The sequence below is a fragment of the Equus asinus genome, chromosome 18 (assembly GCF_041296235.1).
Source record: "Equus asinus isolate D_3611 breed Donkey chromosome 18, EquAss-T2T_v2, whole genome shotgun sequence".
NCBI classification, from domain to species: domain Eukaryota; kingdom Metazoa; phylum Chordata; class Mammalia; order Perissodactyla; family Equidae; genus Equus; species Equus asinus.
In genome coordinates this window covers 29902207-29921602 of record NC_091807.1, presented here as the reverse complement: position 1 = coordinate 29921602, position 19396 = coordinate 29902207, and the positions used below count along the sequence as shown (strand labels likewise).

Here is a 19396-nt window from a genome sequence, read left to right as displayed (position 1 = left end):
TCCATATGAGTTAGTATGGTGTATTTTCATTCTCATTTGTCTCCAGGTATTTTTTGATTTCTCCTTTAATTTCTTCAATGATCCATTGGTTGTTCAGTAGCATGTTGTTTAGTCTTCACATATTTGTCACTTTCCCAGATTTTTTCTTTAGTTGATTTCTAGTTTCATATGCTTATGGTTGGAAAAGATGCTTGATATGATTTCAGTCTTCTTAAATTTATTGGGGCTTGCTTTGTTTCCCAACATAGGGTCTGTCTTTGAGAATGTTCCATGGGCACTTCAGAAGAATCTGTATTCTGCTGGTTTTGGATGGATCTGTTAAGTCCATCTGGTCTAGTTTTTCATTTAGTTCCACTATTGTTGAATTTCTCTATGGATGATCTATCCATTGATGTAAGTGGGGTGTTAAGATCCCCTACTATTATTGTGTGGCTGTTAATGTCTCCTTTTAGGTCAATTAATAGTTGCTTTATGTACTTTGGTGCTCCTGTATTAGGTGCATATATAAGTGTTATATCCTCTTGGTGGAGTGTCCCTTTTATCATTATAGGCTGACCCTCTTTATCTCTCATTGCCCTTTTTATCTTGAAGTCTACTTTTTCTGATACAAGTATTGCAACACCTGCTTTCTTTTGTTTGCCATTAGCTTGGAGTGTCGTCTTTCATCCCTTCACTCTAAGCCTGTTTGTCTTTAGAGCTGAGATGTATTTCTTAGGGGCAGCATATTATTGGGTCTTGTTTTTTAATCCATTCAGCCACTCTGTGTCTTTTGATTGGGAAGTTCAATCCATTAACATTTAGAGTGATTATTGATATATGAGGCCCTATTGCTGCCATTTTATCACTTGTTTTCTGGTTCTATATTTCCCTTGTTTCTTGTCCCATGTGTTTTGGACTGCCAAGGATTGGCATTCTTGAGGTGCACTTTACAAGAAAAATGAAACCTTTTAGAATCTGTTGTGAATACCCTTGCAGTTTAGGAGAAATATTTTCCAGTATGTAGCCAAGTAAGTTTTGTAGCCAGAGAGTGGCCAATACCTATAAAATCCAGGTAGTTTTACTGTGTTAGAGATTTGAAGCTGCTGCTGATTAAGGGTTGTGTATTAAATTTAAATAGAATTAAAACAGCAACACATTGACAGCAAAGAAAAATGAAAACTAACAGCAGAGAGAGAAACTCTTCCTGAACAAATCTATAAGATCATGCTTCTATTTCACTGGGGACAAGTAAGTGTCTTATACCTCTGCCGTGACATGAGACTGAGCTGTGGTGTCTGGAAATACTGGATCACAATTGGTTTGAGCTTTGCCTCTGATCAGTGTAGGTAATAGTAAAGTATGGAAGCTTGTGTCCTTGTGTTTTTTAAATAAATAGTGGTCATTGGATTTAACTTTCAGTGGTAATCTCACCACTCATTTATATTCCAATATGCTTTCTTAAATGGATAAGAAGGGATGGGATTATTGATGCTTTACCAGAACTGCTTATGGCCACCACCTGCTGCCTCTGTCCTAAGGAGGGAGTTGGGGACTATTGCTCTAGCAGTATTGCTGTATATTAATGATATTAATGACCCTGAGGCTTCAAGAAAATTCTGTTACTTTTTTTTTTATACCTTTAAGACAACAAGATAGTGCAGAGCACTTAAGAAAGATTCCCATTTAAAATGGTAGGAGAGTTTTAAAATTCAGAGAACCAAGTTTCACTATTATAGAAACTTCACTTTTGTAAGGCATGCTGTTATCTGAAAATACCAGATATGAAGTTTTTCTGCACAGTGGTATATTCTCCATGGCGGTAGATTGGTTAGGAGCTTCACATGTGTTCTTTGGAGGACTAAGGTTCTAGTAGAAGCTCCTCAGGAGGCCGTCAGCAGGGTCAGAAGATGGCCAACATGGCAGGACTCCAACCCCTGTCCCTGCTTTAGCCACAGTGACTCTGCTTCTATCTGTTTTGTAATCATCAGGCTTCTGCTTGGTTGTTTGAATAAAACCTTTCGCCCTGAAAAAGTTTGGAAACCAAGCACCGTCTGTTACCTAGAATGCTAAAAGTATTTGGAGCAATGGAAAACTCTAGGCTTGCATTAATACAGTAGCTGCTAGGCCATCTGACTATTTAAATTAATTAAAATAAAGCCTTATAAAAGTCAAGCCTAAAAAGTAGAGCTTTATAAAGTGGGGTGGGGATGTTTGTATGAAATCCTTTTTGGAAAAGTTAGGTTGTAATTACCTTATATAAAAGGCAACAGAAATGGGGCGCAGATACTAAAAACATAAGAGATATGCTTCTGTTCTATGGACTATGGATCACGTACCTAGAGATCTCATTTGTAGCCCTATCTTCTGATTCCTCGCATAGTAACTGTAAATGAATTGATTTATTTTTGGTGCTGTTTAATTTAATAGCGTTAAAATTAATGTTCCAGGAGCACTGTTTTAACTTGCGCTGTGTTACCTACTGCTCAAGAAGCTAATGCAGTTCTTTCTTTTTCTGCTAGGAATCAGTCTTTGCACCTGCATCTCAAGCACTATGGTGTGAATTGTGATGACTGGTTATTACGCCTCATGTGTGGGGGAGTAGAAATCAGAACAATTTATGCTGCTCATAAACAGGCAAAGGCTTGCCTCATTTCCAGACTAAGCTGTGAACGAGCTGGGACCAGGTTTAACGTCCGGGGAACAAATGATGATGGTCACGTCGCTAATTTTGTAGAAACAGAACAGGTATAGAGTGTTTTGTTTTGCTTAGTTTGTATAAATGATAGAATAACAGATTTATATTTGATTCAGAACTCACTTGACATTTGTAATGTCATTTTATGGTTGTTCTTGGCTATTTATTGGCCTTAAGAAAAACTTTCCTAAAACAAACTTACTTAGGTATGGCTCTTCAAGTAGGTAACAAGAGTTTACTTATTAGCATGGCATTGTCAGTGCTCTATGTTTTGGTATTGAATTTAAAAATCCTCAATTATAGTTCTAGACAACTTAAGAAAAGAGTTTTTCTGTGAAATTAAATCAAACCCAACTCTTAAAGGTGAATATATGTACCATCTAAAATGAAAAGCTATGATGTTTTTGGCTATGAAACTATATAATTGTAAATTCAGGCCATATCCCCAGCCCAACTCAGTTCTTCAAATTAGTTTTCAAAAAACAGAGAAAGCTAAAGAAAAAATTAAATGAAATATAAAAGTATGTGTGTAAAATATTGAGATGTAAAAGGAATTCCTTTTTAAAAGTTGTGATTCTTATACAATATATTTTTACTATTTTCTTGGTTAATATATAGAGAAGTATCACTAATTGAAAAAATCAAACTTATTTAGTAGCCTATTTTGAATATTTTGTAGGACACTTTGTATGTAAGAGATGGGTCAGAAGATATAACTAGTGTGCAACAGATGTTAGTAACTTTGCCTTCTAATGCAAAGGTACCGACTTTGTGGAAATATTTTACATATTGCTTTTCTCTGTAGGTTGTGTACTTAGATGACTCTGTGTCTTCCTTCATACAAATCCGGGGGTCTGTCCCATTGTTCTGGGAGCAACCGGGATTGCAGGTATGTGTTGGACATTGTTTTGTTTTGTTTTTTTCTCTGGAATATTTTCCATATTTTCTAAGCTTTCAGGATAGTTCATTAGTTTATTGAATAGTTCTGTCATTCAATTTAATATTACCTGGATTCACAAATGAGTGTCTAAGTACAGAGTTGCTAGAATTGTCTTAGCTATTTTTCCTTTAATATTCTTTCAAATATCTATAGAAATTCAGCTGCTGTATTTAATATTAAAATTTTGATGTTTTTATAGTGCATTGATTTTCAAAGTGTTTCCATATTTACTATCTCAGTATCTTTGTATATAGCAATTTAATCTCTTTAGGCAGAAGAATATAGTAGTTAAAAAAAAGCTTCTGGAGCTGGCCCCGTGGCCTAGTGGTTTAGTTCGGTGCTCTCTACTTTGGTGGCCCAGGTTCCATTCCCAGGCACAGACCTATACCACTCGTTGGTGGCCATGCTGTGGTGGTGATCCACATACAAACTAGAGGAAGATTGGCACAGATGTTAGCATAGGGTGACTCTTTCTCAAGCAAAAAGAGGAAGATGGGCAACAAATGTTAGCTCAGGGCAAATCTTCCTCAGTGAAAAAAAAAACGTCTGAAACGAGACTTCTCAGTTAGCATCCTTACTCTACTACTGCTAGCTGTGTGATCTTGGGCAAGTGATTTAACCTCTTTGTGTCTCAGTTTTCCTATCTGTAAAGTGGGAGTAATAATATTAGTAGTTCCTACTTCATAGGGTTGTTGTAAGGATGAAATGGAAAGTACTGAGAATAGCGTCTGGCACACACAGCCAGCACTGTGTAAGGGTTAGCTACTGTTGTTGTCAATAATATATCTGCTCCTGAAATTTTACTTTGTAATTTGTAGTGCCCTGTCATCTTTACTATGTCCTCTGACTTGCTTTCTGATCTTTTTTTTTAAACTTTCTTGATATAAATATCTGATCATTAAAATATGTTTTTTCAATGTAAGGTCATAATATTAGCTTGCCCATAATCGTATGATTTTGCATTTTATTTTTATTGAAAAATATTTAGTCCCTAAAAGTGTAAGTTATTTTCATTTTAGGCTTCTAGTATATTTTGTCTAGTAAATTTTATGCCTCAACCTATACAGTATAGAGAAAATGGACAAAAAATTCTTGCCTCCTTTTAGTTCACAGCTGGATTTCTGATACATTTTAGGATGGTTTTTATTGTGAAGGAAAATTACAGATCACTTGAATCTTTTCAATATTGCAGTTTAAGACAGGCCAGGAATTAACAAGGATTAACACTTATACTGCTTGGTAAAATTCTTGAGTTCTTGTCTATTATTTTGGCTTGTTTAGGTTTTCTTTTTGGCACGTAGGGGTAACTTAAAATAGACTTCTCTCTCCCCACATCTCTCTTGGGAAGGAATCCCAACCCTACTCAACTTCTCCTAAGCTTTCATGGTCAGAGAAGCGGCGTTTGGAATATTTGCTTTAAGAACATTCCTAAAGCCCTGTTTTGATGCAAGGTGAATCCTTTTGCTTTAGAGACAAGCTAGTGTAAGAGATTCTGGTACCTTGTTTATGGGCCCTCTGTTATACTGCTTTCTGGGTTATTTTGTTAAGAGGTTCAGAATTACAGTGTTTGATTATTCGGTAAGATTGGATCCTGAGTAGTTTTATTGAGGGGTCCTCCTGGGTAGGACTTCCTTCCCACTTCCTTCTGCATTGTGTGACCTGCCCACGCAGATAGTCTGGCTGGCTAACGTCATATGCTTATGGGCTGAAAACTACAGATTTTGAAACCATGGTAGAGATAGTAATTTTCAAGACATTGAGACAGTCCAACAGTTCTGCTAAATTGTCACTGAACTGACGTATTGTTGGGTTGGGTTGAGCATTGACTCAGCACTTCTCAATTTAGGTAAGTAGTTTTTTTAATTGAAGTACAATTGGCATACAATATTCTAGTAGTTTCAGGTGTATATCATAGTGATTTGATATTTATATACATTATGAAATATTCATCACAATAAGTCTAGTCACCATCTGTCAATTTACAAAGTTATTACAATATTACTTGCTGTATTCCCTATGCTCTACAGTACATCCCCATGACTGACTTTATAACTGCAAGTGTGTACCTCTTAATCTCCTTCACCTACTTTGCCTGCCCACCCCCTACCCCCACCTGTCTACCTCACGCCTGTCAGAGTCACTACTAGCAAAAAGACAAAAAATAAGTGTTGGTGAGGATGTGGAAAAGAGGGAACCCTCGTACACTGTTGATGAAAATGTAAACTGGTGCAGCCACTATGGAAAACAGTATGGATGTTCCTTAAAAAATTAAAAATAAAACTACCATACGACCCAGCAATTCTACTTCTGGGTATTTATCTGAAGAAAAGGAAAACTAATTCGAAGAGATATGTGCACCCCTATGTTGATTGTAGCATTATTTGCAATAGCCAAGATATGGAAGCAACCTAAGTATCTATCGATAGATTAATGGATAAAGAATCCACACATACACATAAAGAAAAACACACAGACATACATAAAATGAAATATTACTCAACCATAAAAAGAATGACATCTTGCTATTTATGACAACATGGATGGACCTTGAGGGAATTATGCTAATTGAAGTAAATCAGACAGAGAAAGACAAATACTGTATGATTTCACTTGTATGTGGAATCTGAAAAACAGACTCATAGATACAGGAAACAAACTGGTACCTTAGTAGTTTTTAAAAACAGCCTTTGAACAGGAGTGGATTAGTTTCATGAGTCTTTTACAGCAAAACATTTTCTCCATCATTCTAAAAGAGTAGGTGATAGAGGAATGAAAATATTTAATTGATTTAAAAAAACTGAAAAAATAGATAGTGATTTTTAAAAATAAAAATACCAAGTCCAAAAATTAATTTTCCCATAGAAGACAAACAGGGGCTTTTGACTTAGAGTGGTTGGAAATGGTGTTAGGTGTTGTGTGTAGTCTTGGGACTGAAATTTATTATAGGGAATCCTTGAAGTTAGTGTTGCCTAGTGAGATGTCCCATTTCAGAAGTCATGGACAGAGAATCTTTAGATAGTTGTCCCTTGACTTGCCTCTTATCCTCCATGATTATTCCTCTGAGGTTTTCTTTTCTTTTCTTTTTCTTTTTAAAGATGGGCACCTGGGCTAACAACTGTTGCCAGTCCTTTTTTTTTTTCTTCCTGATTTATCTCCCCTACCCCCACTCCCCCCGCCCCGTACACAGTTGTATATCCTAGTTGCAGGTCCTTCTAGTTGTGGGATGTGGGACGCCGCCTCAATGTGGCCTCACGAGCGGTGCCATGTCTGCACCCAGGATCCGAACCCTGGGCCACCGCAGCAGAGCGCACGAACTTAACCACTGGGCCACGGAGCCGGCCCCATCCTCTGAGGTTTTCAAATTAAAAGATTTTAAAGGAATCATCCGAAGTGATTTTAGCCTGCAGATTCATGGCCTTAACTTCTCATAGGCTGAAATAGAATCTCTTGGAACGGGGCCAGGAATCTGCCTTTTTAACCAAGTTCCCTACTACTAAAATTTGAGAATTTCTGTTGTACCAGATCCTACCCTAGTGACCATGAGGTGTTTCCAGCGCCGTCTGCTCCAGTAGCCAGTCCTGAACTACTGTAGCTACAAGTAGCCCTGTGACACTTAGCCCCAGTGTTCTCCTAGCCATTGGGACTTTCCCTTTCTTTGTAGTACCACTGCTGTCATCCCAGTTAAGGTCTTCATAATTCCTTCTTGCCTGGAATATTCTCCGTTTTCTAACTGGTCCCCTCCTAGCTCCCTGGCAGTTCTTCTCACTTTTGATGTATTATGCTCATTAGATCTAGGCACCCATTTCATGATCTGGCTTCTTCTACCTGTCCAATTTCATGCCTTGTGATTTTTTAACAGGAATCCACTGTTCCAAAAAAGAAGGTTTGTTGTCCTTCACTAGCCACCTCAGATCTCATTGAGTGGATTCAGTCACTCCTCCACACTGATCTCTTTATTAAATACTTAAGTTCTTCTGGTGTCTATTATTCTATGCTAGGTGTATAGTCTTATATACTGTGAGGCATGCAGAGACGCTAGTGATCCTTTAGAGAGAGCTTACAATCTGTTGGGGAGTCAGGCCTTTTATGGAAAAGGTAAATATCAATATGAAGTAGTTTGAGGCATTATAAGAGTTGTCATAAGGTGCTACACAGGTAAGAATGATATTTTAAGTGCAGGCAACTCACGCATTTTCCTTATGATTTCCTTTCCCTGAAGTTAGTTAGCATTTATACTTTATAGTATTACTTTGACATTATATTATAGCTTATATTGGTCTTAAAAGATGGTAGTAAGCATCATGAGATCTATGCCTAGTATAGCCTTGCACACTCGATTTTTGGTTGAATTGAAGTTTTAGAAATATGTGAACATGAAGCAATATTGATGAAAAATGATGCTTCATACCACCCAATTAAATGGTTTTTAAAAAATATCTTTGATGTTACCTTATTTGAAATTGGATAAATCTGTGATTATCTAAAGCCTTAAGACTTTCTGGAGTGCTGCTTTTATCACAGTTGACCGCTCTTTTATTATAGAATTTTTTTCTTTAACATTGAGTAATAAGACCTAGTCCTAACCAATGTATTGCTGTAAGAGTTAGCATATGTAGCTGGTTGTGTATATGTGTTAAGGAGCATAGCAATGGGGAACAACCACAGCCATTACCTGAAAAACGTGTGAACTTGTGTTTTTTCACCTTCTTGATAGCTGGCAGTACTGTGCAAGGTAAATGTTAATCAATAAAGAAAATGCTAAGTCTTGGACTTTTATACAGTTATAGGAAATTACCTGAGATTACTCCAAATAAAAAGTATCGACTTCTGCTCAGTTTTCTTTAGTCTAAAATGCTTAAAGTCCTGGAACACCCATCTTGCAAATTTTAAAATTTTATAAACACTATTAAGTAGTATAAAATGAAATTGAATATAGATGTGACATTAGGCTAATCAATTTCTTTCTTTCTTTTTTTTTTTTTGGTGAGGAAGATGCACCCTGATCTAACATCTGTACCCATCTTCCTGTGTTTTATATGTGGGGCGCCTGCCACAGCATGTCTTGATGAGCAGTGCATAGGTCTGTGCCTGGGATCCAAACTGGCGAATCCTGGGCCGCTGAAGTGGAGCCCACAAATTTAACTGCTATGGCACTGGGCTGGCCCCGTCAATTTCTTATTAAAAAGAAAAAAACCTTAAAGAGAGAATCCGCTGGTTATCTGGACAGTTATTAGATTGTGTCACTTATCAGGATAGAGGGGAGACTGCTTAATGACTGATAATACTGTTAAGTCAGTTTTGGAATTGGATGAGCATATTAGAGTTTATCGTCTGGTTTATTTGTCGAACTGCATGACTGATTTGGTAACCCTCCTCCCATGTCCCCTTCGAAGTCACTTTGTTCACAGATTAGCAAGAAGAATTCTGGGGATCTTTCATCTCAAAGTCTCAAGGGAAATGTTTAAAAGTGAAATTCAGGGAAATAATCTGGTTTCACCTTTATATTTCTTCTTGGCATCTGTTGTAGCTTTCTCAATTCTGTCTGATCTTTCTGCCACTTTCCTCTAAGAGAAAAGAAAAACTATAACAGAACACTATAGGCAGGTGTTTTCCATCTTGTTTAATTCTCTTAACCCAAATGTTCTTATTTTGCAAAATGTTCCCTAACTATCGTTACGTGACTGGAAGATCGACTTGGAAAGTCTGTTTTTCCAGGAACAGTATTTTTAATTTGTTGGATCTTTAGGTAAGGGAGAAGTGAATAGGATGTTCAGCATAGAGAAACATAGAAAAATATATAGAGACGTTGCACTTGTAGGCAGCTTGGAAGACTAGGAATTTAGATCATGAGAATCTTTTTTGGAATTAATGTTGACCTAAGAAGACAAGTTATTTCATTTGTCTGTATTTCAGTTTTTTTTTTGCCCAAATGGCAGTAATATCTGTTAACTTACAGAGAGCACATACTTTGAGCTTAAAACAAGATAATTTATATGAAAGCACTCTTAAAAATATCTTTCATAAATAAAATTCCTGTTAGCTTACAAGTATTTCATAATGGTGTAACTTCTATTTCTTTTTTTTTCGAGATTGCCTTTTGAAAAATAAAGGGGAAGGGAAACCCCTAGAACTTGTTTCTTTTAAAAGAATATCATGAATGAAAATCAGCTATTCGACTTACTGCTGTGTATTCAGCAAATGAATTATTGCATATTATAAACAATGATATTTCTTCTATATGTTGTCTTTTGGTGTGATTAAACATATTTTTCTTGTCCTAGGTGGGATCTCATCGTGTCCGTATGTCAAGGGGATTTGAAGCCAATGCACCTGCTTTTGATAGGTAAGACTGATTATTTTTACATAATGCTGTAAGTTTTCATACTGTTAAGCAGTGGGACTAGTTATAATTGTATTTGCTGATTCATTTCAGCTTTTTTGGCTCTAAGTAAAATTTTTTCTGATTCCTAATTTAACTGGAAGACAGTGATGCTAGTGTTACGATTTCTAGGGATGATAGCAATAGGTGTGTAGGTCTTGATCTCTTGGCCTTAAAACTACTGCTCTGGGTGCGCTGTCCAGTATGGTTGCCATGAGCCACGTATAGCCCTTCAGCACTTGAAATTGACTAGTCTAAATTGAGGTGTGCTGTAAGTGTAAAATACACACGGAATTTCAAAGACTTAGTACAAAAAAAGCAAAATCTTATTAATATTTATTTTATATATTGATTACATGTTAAAATGATATTTTAACTGCAGTGGGTTAAATAAAATATATGTAAATGAATTTCATCTGTTTTCACTTTTTTTAAATGTACCTTCTAGAAAATTTAAAATAATATCTGTGGCTCGTGTTATTTTTCCTTTAGATGGCATTGTGCCATAGCCTCTGAAATGGCTAGAAGCTGGAGAGAAAAATGGCTCATATTTGGGGGCTATTTTTCTTAAGGCTAGAGCTCTTAAGGAGGTCTCTCTGAATGTTCACGGAGTGTGTGATGTCCTCATGTCCTCATGAGGTACAGTTGCCTTCCCAGCCAAGTGGGTGGCTCGTGTTCTCTGTGCTTGTCTAGCACCAGCCTCACAGAGCAGAGAGGGAGCTGGGTGACTGCAGCAGCTCCAGCATAGCTGGGAGTCTTAGCATTGGTAAGTTAGAGAGGAAACTGCATTAACTGAGTTTTCATGTATTCAGAGTTTCGAGACCATACGGAATGAATTTGCATCCAATTTTACGAATTCTGAGTTTAAAATACTGCCACATAGGTTCTATTTAATAGGGGATTCCTGCTTATTGAAAAGTAATTTTGGCTTATAATTTGACATATGCTTATTTCCTTTCTTTCTTTACTAGGCATTTTAGAACACTTAAGAATTTATATGGTAAACAAATAATAGTAAATTTGCTTGGCTCTAAGGAGGGTGAACATATGCTAAGTAAGGCTTTCCAGGTAAGTATGATCACTTTTTTTTCTGTTCTGGCCCATGGACACCTAGAATGGTATTAAAAAAATAATGTAACACAATAATCAAATTCTTCCAGGAAGTAAATGACTTCCTAGCAAAAGGTTGGGTACTTGGAACCATTAACTCTTTGGGGCTATTAGGAAATAATTTAGGATAATGTTGCTGAAATTGGGATTATAGAAAGCTTTCATGGCAGTTGACTGTTTTGTAAAATGTGCTTATTTATGTTGTGGAGAAGCAGAAGAATACCCTTCTCCCCAAAAAATGTTCATTTGTCACTGGTAGAAAAATACCAGACAGTTTCCTCCTTCATCTCTTTATTGCTTTGCCTCTTTCCTAGAAACCACAGTCATTGTTTTAGTCTTATGAAATGGTGAATAATGCATTTGTATACCTGCAAGTCTGGATTGTACCCTCTTGTATTGATGAGAGAAAATTTAAGAATTTCAAGTAAAAAAAGAATCCAAAGACATGTCTGACTTCTAAAAAAAAATATTCTTAATAAACGCTTATTGAATCAATAATGAATTAATATAAATCATGGTGTTACGTAAGATTATAAGCAAAATAATTAGAAACAAACAAAATAATTAGAAAACATTTTCTAAAGTTTACTCTAAGTCCAGAAGTAACTTAATTATTTGGGTATTTTCTTTTAATTTTGTGAAATAAATATTGTTAATAAATAGATTATACTTCAGAGAATGGTTTTTTATGGTAAACTTTTAAAACATTTGTATGTATTGAATGGAAGTGTAAAAAATGAGTTTTTCAATCTTTGATAAGCTTTGCCTTAAAAAGAAGTTAATTTATTTTGAGATTCTATAGCATATGTAAGCAGTTATTAAATTTGTGTTGTAAAAAATGAAATGCTGATGATTGGAAATGATGAATGTTATTTAAGTTGCCTCATATTAATTATGTCACTTAATCTCTCAGGGATAATATATGAGTTTTAGGAAGAGGATGCCATTAGATATCAGCAAATAATTTTCCATTTGACTACCAGTGTCGATGAAAGCTTTGTGAGATTAGTAGATTTCAAGGGGCCATGCGAGGTTTTAATTTAAAATGTGAGGTTCTGGGGCCGGCCCCATAGGCAAGTGGTTAAGTTGTGCACTGCACTTTGGCAGCCCGGGGTTTCACTGATTTAGATCCTGGGTGCAGACATGGCACCACTCATCAGGTTGTGCTGTGGTGGCATCTCACACAGCACAACCAGAGACACTCACAACTAGAATATACAACTATGTACTGGGGGCGCTTTGGGGAGGAGAAGAAGAAGAAAAAAGAAGATTGGCAACAGATGTTAGCTCAGGTGCCAATCTTTAAAAAAATAATAAAATGTAAAGTTCCATTTATAACATTATATTGATAAGATCATATTTAGTTAACACTTAGGTGAATATTTGCCTTTTTCCTTTCAGAGTCATTTGAAAGCTTCTGAACATGCTGCTGATATCCAGATGGTGAATTTTGACTATCATCAAATGGTTAAAGGAGGAAAGGCAGAAAAATTACATAGTGTTCTTAAACCTCAAGTCCAAAAGTTTCTAGATTATGGATTTTTCTATTTCGATGGAAGTGAAGTTCAAAGGTTTGACTGTTTCTGTGTCTTTAAATTGAAACTTTGCTATAACTTAAAAATTATTCATCACATTGAACTCTTAAATTTTCTAAAATTGAAGTTTGTAAATAAAGAAAATATCTTCCTTTATTATACTTGATTATGGGTTTGTTTTCTTTCTTTAGAATTCAACAAGTAATAATACTAGCTTATGTTGTTGGGCATGTCCTGTGGGCCGGGCAGTGTACTTAGTCTCTACGTGTATCAATAACAACAATCGTAGGGATAGTGTCTATTGTTATCCCAATTCACATTTGAGGAAATTGAGGCATAGGCTATAATCTGCCCCAAGTCACATAACTGGCAAATGTAGGGCTAACATCCATCTGGCTCCAGACCTCATGCTGTTGTCTCCGAGGCTATGCCACTTCTCTCTTAAAACTAATGCTTTAATATTTCTTGACCTAAGTAAAGACTTAAATGCAGATGGAAGTAAAAGACATTGGTTATCGTCTGCTTTAGGATAATTTAAATCTTCAGTTTTTGCATAGAAATACAAGAGGAAAGTAAATATTGAAGATTTAAGTTCAGAGTAGGTTAAGGTAAACTTTAGTGAACAAAGCTCAAGTTGTTAATTTTTTCAATTTGTACAATATTTAGTATCAGTGCCATAGAAATTTTATAGGACAGCAGTAGAGATAACAGATCTTAAGTTTTTAAAATTCATTTCACAAATATTTGATTATGTATGTTTAGTTCCTAACTACTGGCCTAATTAAAAATAGTGAGTGTGGATGAATAGATAGATACCTGGTAAAGACTATATGACAAATGTTAATAATTGCAGAATTGAGATGGTGGATATGTATTCACTGTAAAATTCTTTCATCTTTTTTGTATGTTTGAAATTTGTAATAATAAAAAGTTGAGGGTAGAAAGTGGCTGCTACATTTTAATCACCTTAACTTTTCTCTGTTTATTTTAGCTTTGTTATTTTTGTTTCTAACCAGCTGTTTAACTTTACTGAATTTGTTACAGATGCCAGAGTGGTACAGTCCGAACAAACTGCTTGGATTGTCTCGACAGAACAAATAGTGTGCAGGCATTCCTTGGCTTAGAGGTAAAAAATAAATTAAAATGTGTGGGTATGACTTGCATCCGCTGCCTCTTTCAGTGCTTTTGTAATGTTTATGTTTCTCAGTTACTTTCCACAAAATGAAGTTATACTTCATTAAGGGTATTTTGTACTTCTCTTCTAGTCTTTTTTTTTTTTCCTGCCAAAATCTATTTTCATTTAAATGTTTCCTTTATCTGTTCTGAATAGTCTCTTTAGGTAGCTATCTATATATTTCACTCTATTGTTCCTTAACCTTCCCTTAAAAAAACTTATTTATACTATCCCAATAATTGCTTCCTTTGCCTGTCTTTTGGAAGAAAATAAGTATATGTTTTTGTATATATTTGGCCTTCATTCTCTGTGTTGTCTTTTAAATGTCTTTTTGGAATTGGGGGGTCTATTTTCACATGCACAGTCCTGTAGGATTATGTTTCTGACGGTCTGTTACCCACTGCACTTTATATGGCATTTTCAAATCAGTAGCTACATAAGACAGGATCAGAAGAGAATGCCGTTGTCAATGAGAATGAAAGTAAATGAGATTCAACTTCTCTAACTCAGTCTTTGTTTAAAAGTTTTTTTCTTTACCACTTATCCATCAAATTTGGTCTAATATTATCTCAACTATGTGACAAACTGTAGCAATGCTGAGCTTTCTGGCTTTCCTATTATGCAACAGTTAGGGTCCTAAGGCTATGGTGGGTCTTCATTTAGTTCCATAGGAACTTAGCATAGTTCTCTAATACTAAAAAGAAAAAAAAAACAGGAATAGGAAATAACATGTTCTTATCTCCTCTAATTAATGATCTCATATTTGGTCACAATATTGGTTAATTAGTTACTCTGCAGCCGAAGTTCTTTCAGTCTCAAAAGTGAAAGTACAGAATGTAGAATTCTCTGCTGCAGAAATGTATTTTTCAAGTTTACTGTTTTGCCTTTTTTGAAGTCTGTTATTGAGGTTTATCATAATAGATTTGGAAAATATGACAGAGACAAGAAAAGTGAAAGCAGGCAGTTGGCATTTGGATGGAGTTTATCCTGTGGCTCCTGTTTGTTTTGAGTTCTGTTTCTAAGTAACTAAATACATTTGCTTAGATTCTGAGGGTAAGCTTATTGAAATACTTGAAAGTCTTTATGAAAGGTAAAACAAGTGTTAGTTTTCAGAATGTAACTTAGCTGCCTATCTGCTTTTGGTAGTTAGGTGTGAGAATACTCCCGAGTATAGCAGTTGGTTGACTGGTTACAAAATTTACTAGTAAAGTAGGCAAAACCAAACTAGTAGTAAAGACCAGTTTTCCCCAATTCCTTGAAGAGACAGGCATATAAATGATAAAGGGGATCCTGGGGGCTTATTTTGTTTTGTTCTCCATGCCAACAAAGAACAGCTTTGGTGTAAGTCCCTAGGCAAGCAAAGCCAGTTTAGGGTTTTTTATGTTATTTTGTTTTTTGATCCCTCTGTAATTATGGATAATCTCCATATTTATAGATAAGTTAAGGCAAAACACAAATGGGAGGGAGTTCAGTAAAAATGCAAGGCATAGAATATGGCTGGATTCCAAATAAGAGAAATAGACTAAGAATTGTATGTTGCTTTGACTTTGCCAGATTTCAAGGCTAAAATTTGTTCAGAGTAAAGACCAATAACTTTTCTAAACACTTTCGTTGTTATCTACGATGAAGGTATTGTGGTGGCCCAAAGATCCATGACATAAAAAAGCTGTCATGACTTTATTCAGAGATATGACTTATTTTTGTGACAGTTCAAGAGCAGCTCTCCTTTTCTCTAAACTTTTGACCTTAATTACCCCAACTTATAGGACCAAATCCAAAAATTAAAGAAACTTAATTATTTCTGTATATGTTTAGATAAACTTGGTAAATATATTTCGTTGCTCTAATACATGTTGTTGAACAATTAGTTCTTTTAGCTGAACAGGTAAACTAGTCTGATTTATAGAGACGTTTCAGTAAGATTAATTTTGTCATTTAACCAGAAAGAAGTTCTTATTACAACAAGGGAATGTTAAGTTATTTGTAAGTTTCATGGATGGATATTTACTTTAAAAATTGAAATGGTGGGAAATAACAGCCTAGTAAACTTGTGTTTTCAGAATCCAATTCCACATAGTCCTATAACTAGAAATTTTTAATTTGATTCTGGTAGTTCTTAAAAAGTCACAGCACAATTAATGTACTGATAGATTTATACAGGTTTCTCTTTTGCTGTTTTAGATGCTTACTAAACAGTTGGAAGCTCTTGGCTTAGCTGAAAAGCCTCAGTTGGTGACTCGCTTTCAAGAGGTTTTTCGGTCAATGTGGTCTGTAAATGGTGATTCAATCAGTAAGATATATGCAGGGACTGGAGCTCTTGAAGGAAAGGCTAAGGTAAATCTCGATCTAGCACAGCATTATAAAGGATCCTCTTTTTCCTCTCTTAATAAAGCTTTTAAATGGTCTCTTTTTTAATTAACGGGTTTTTTTAGGTATCTGTTTTTGATCTCTGTCTTATCATGCTTTTATATTCGCTTTAACACACCCTCTATAGTGCTATTGATGATGGAATGAAAGAAAGTTATTTCCTAGATGTGAGAGTACGACGTACTTCGTCATTTAGTGGTTATCCATTAGGCCTATATGTATGTTGCGTACATTTTTTGTGTGTAATTTTTCCCTTGCATATCTGTTTTATTTTTTTATGTTGTTTATTTTGATTATAAATATGATGTTTTTTTAACCATAATCCTCCTAGTAAAGGGTCCTATCTCATTTGGTTTGTGTCCCTAGCACTTGACACAGTGCCTCCTGTTTAATAGATGTGTGACTAATGCTGGATGAATGAATAAATCAGTGAACAATTTATGCAACACCTACTATGAACCCAACACTATTAGGGCTTGATTGTTAAGTTTTTATAATTTTACTTACCTTTCCTTGAAAAGGAGGCTATCAAAATGTGCAAAAGAAGTGTGAGAGATGGGCTTAATTATGATTCTATGCCTCATTACCTTTTAATTGCTGCTATTATCTACAGACTACTTTCCACTCTAGTATTTGGCCCTTATTGAGAGACTTCAGAAGCATACTTGAGATTTTTTTCATTATTTTATACACTTAAATATTGGCTTTTTAAGGCTCTTGGCCTCAGTTGAATTTTTTAAATGTCTACAATTCCTCAAATTACATTAGGAATAGAAACAAGAACATTTAGCACTTTTATAGTTCTCATTCAGCCTCTTCAGGATAGCAACTGAAATTCTTTAAAGAGCATTCCTCATCACTGTCTTCTTTTAATTTCCAAATCTTCCTCCTTTTCTGCCTCATAAAATGCCATGCCTCTGTCCAGAGGTGACGGCCTTCCCTGGAGAGTCCCTCTGTTCGACTCATAAAAATAATGTGTACTGAGACTTACAAATATTTAGTTCTTAAATGTTCCCTATATTTGAAAACCTGAAATTGTTAAACTTTCATTTATTCCTGTTAAATGGAGAACATAATTCTTGCTGTTAAAACCTGATTCTCTTAGAACTATTGCTTAAAATATCGTTTTATGTTCCTCTGCTTTTTCATTTCTGCAGTGAGTAAGACAATATATGTACAGAGCTTACATATATTTTTAGTCTCTTTTATCTCTAACAGATAGATGGGAAATTTTATATATTAAATATGCTAGTCTGAATTGAACTAAAATCTAACGTCTGAACTGCTCTTTCTTTTCCTTTCTCTGGGTTCCTTTTGATTAATTGCCTGATAATGTGAATGGTGAGTGTCTTTTTAAATAATGTCATTTGTGTATGGTATCATGCAGGAGGAAATATTTTAAGCCTCAAATTACTGTTATTTCTTTAAGGGATAAAAAGTGCATGTTGCAAACTAAAGTTTTTTTCAAAAGGTGAGAGTTGTTTGGTTTTTTTTCAACAGTCATCTAAATCTGTAAGATCAAAATAAATCTTTATGGTAACTAACATGCCTAAGTAAAATATATGTTCATTAAAAGTTGTAATCAACTCTCCACTGTAGGAATTGGCATAAGTTTATTATTCTTATTATATATATTTAAGTGGGCAATAAAAAGACCTAAAATATGCTAACTGTAGTTTACATGTAATATTTATTTATGAACTGTAGTTATAAATTTCTTTTTAGACTAGACGTTCATTGTTATGTTCAGTTTTAGTTTTAACTAATATAAGTTATTTGGGAACAATTTCAATTTTATTTTTCTACTATTAAATTATTTTGGAGTTTAGATGTACAGTGTATCTCTTTTATCTCCCCTGTTTCTCCCCACCCTTCCCATCCCCAAGTCTAAAAGCTATGATGTAAGAAATGATTTCCTTGTTTTAAATAAGCACATTTAAATGAACAGTGCCCAAGGTGTCACTGTTTCTCTTCCTCTTTGGGATAACGGCTCTGCACAAAGAAATGGAAAAGCTCAGTGCCACAACTGCACCCACTAATGATACCTGGGCAGTAAATGTTTAAAACTGTGTACTATTTTAAAAATGAAATTTAGAATGAGAGTCCATGCTCCCTTTCTTGAACAGGCCGGAAAGTTAAAAGATGGTGCTCGTTCTGTTACCCGAACGATTCAGAATAACTTCTTTGACAGCTCCAAGCAAGAGGCCATTGATGTTTTGCTGTTGGGAAATACTCTAAATAGTGATTTGGCTGACAAAGCTCGAGCACTTTTGACTACTGGAAGTTTGCGTGGTATGCATACTTAACTTTATATTTTACTTTCTTTCTTTCTCTATATTTCTTCTAAAAGTCGAAGAGGTAAATTAGGCTTATTTACATAAATAATTTTTAGATGGAGTTGATTAAAACAGTTTTGGAAGGAATTTCTATGAATGTAATTTTTAAAAATTTCATTCTCCAAAGGAAGTTTATCATTTTTAAAATGTTTATATCATCAGTGGTATTATTAAGCCATAAACTGAGGCCCATGCGTGTTTTCTTTTTTAGATTATGATGGAGAGCATGAATGGTTTAAGTATTGCTAACTTTATGTAAGGCAGAATTTCGTAGAATATTCAGCTAGTACTTTTAGTAGAGCATTCAATAACATAGTTATGTAAAAAACAAAAGCTTTATTGAAAAAACCAATACCTATATTGTTGGTTTTGCTAATCACCACCCCAAAAGTTTATATAACTTGGTCTTACCTTTTAATTGCTATTGTTTGAATGAGCATTAAATCATATTAATTTAAAATAGTGTTTATTATTGGACACTAATTATTACTCCCAATTTTAATATTTGACAGAAATAGTTGGCTTTCAGGATGGCCTTTTATCTTTCAGTATGTTTTTTATTAAAATCAAAAGAATTTGAGCTCATGTCAATGAGTAATATCATGAGAAAACTCAACATTCATTGTAGAAATTAATAAATTAGGCTTCCTTAATTCCGTATTTTTCTATTTTAACTTTTCAGCAGTCTGAACATTTTTATTTCTTCTGTCATCTCCAAACTAAACCTTTAGTTTTCCCTGTTCAAGTAGACAAGTTCAAGTAGAAAATTGTTTCTCATCAAGTAATGTGCTCTTGGATAATTGCTTGGTCAAATAGGTTACCATGGATTCTTGCAGAATTCTGCATGGTGCTGAAGGTAGTTAATTACAGTCAGCTCCTCA

The 19396-nt window shown here is 34.9% G+C and overlaps 1 protein-coding gene across 37 annotated transcripts in view; it reads left to right on the top strand.

Moving 5' to 3' along the window:
- SYNJ1 (synaptojanin 1) overlaps positions 1-19396 on the top strand; it is an 87757-nt gene that overhangs the window by 26211 nt on the left and 42150 nt on the right. For 25 of the 37 annotated variants that reach the window (XM_070488786.1, XM_070488785.1, XM_070488784.1 and 22 more), the window contains exons 5-12: positions 2499-2724; positions 3480-3563; positions 9896-9957; positions 10965-11061; positions 12505-12674; positions 13683-13764; positions 15994-16146; positions 18306-18471. In XM_070488786.1, coding sequence (XP_070344887.1) covers positions 2499-2724; positions 3480-3563; positions 9896-9957; positions 10965-11061; positions 12505-12674; positions 13683-13764; positions 15994-16146; positions 18306-18471 — 1040 coding nt within the window. The remainder of the gene's footprint in view (positions 1-2498; positions 2725-3479; positions 3564-9895; positions 9958-10964; positions 11062-12504; positions 12675-13682; positions 13765-15993; positions 16147-18305; positions 18472-19396) is intronic. The other 12 variants (XM_014827588.3, XM_014827586.3, XM_070488776.1 and 9 more) reach the window with 2 other exon arrangements.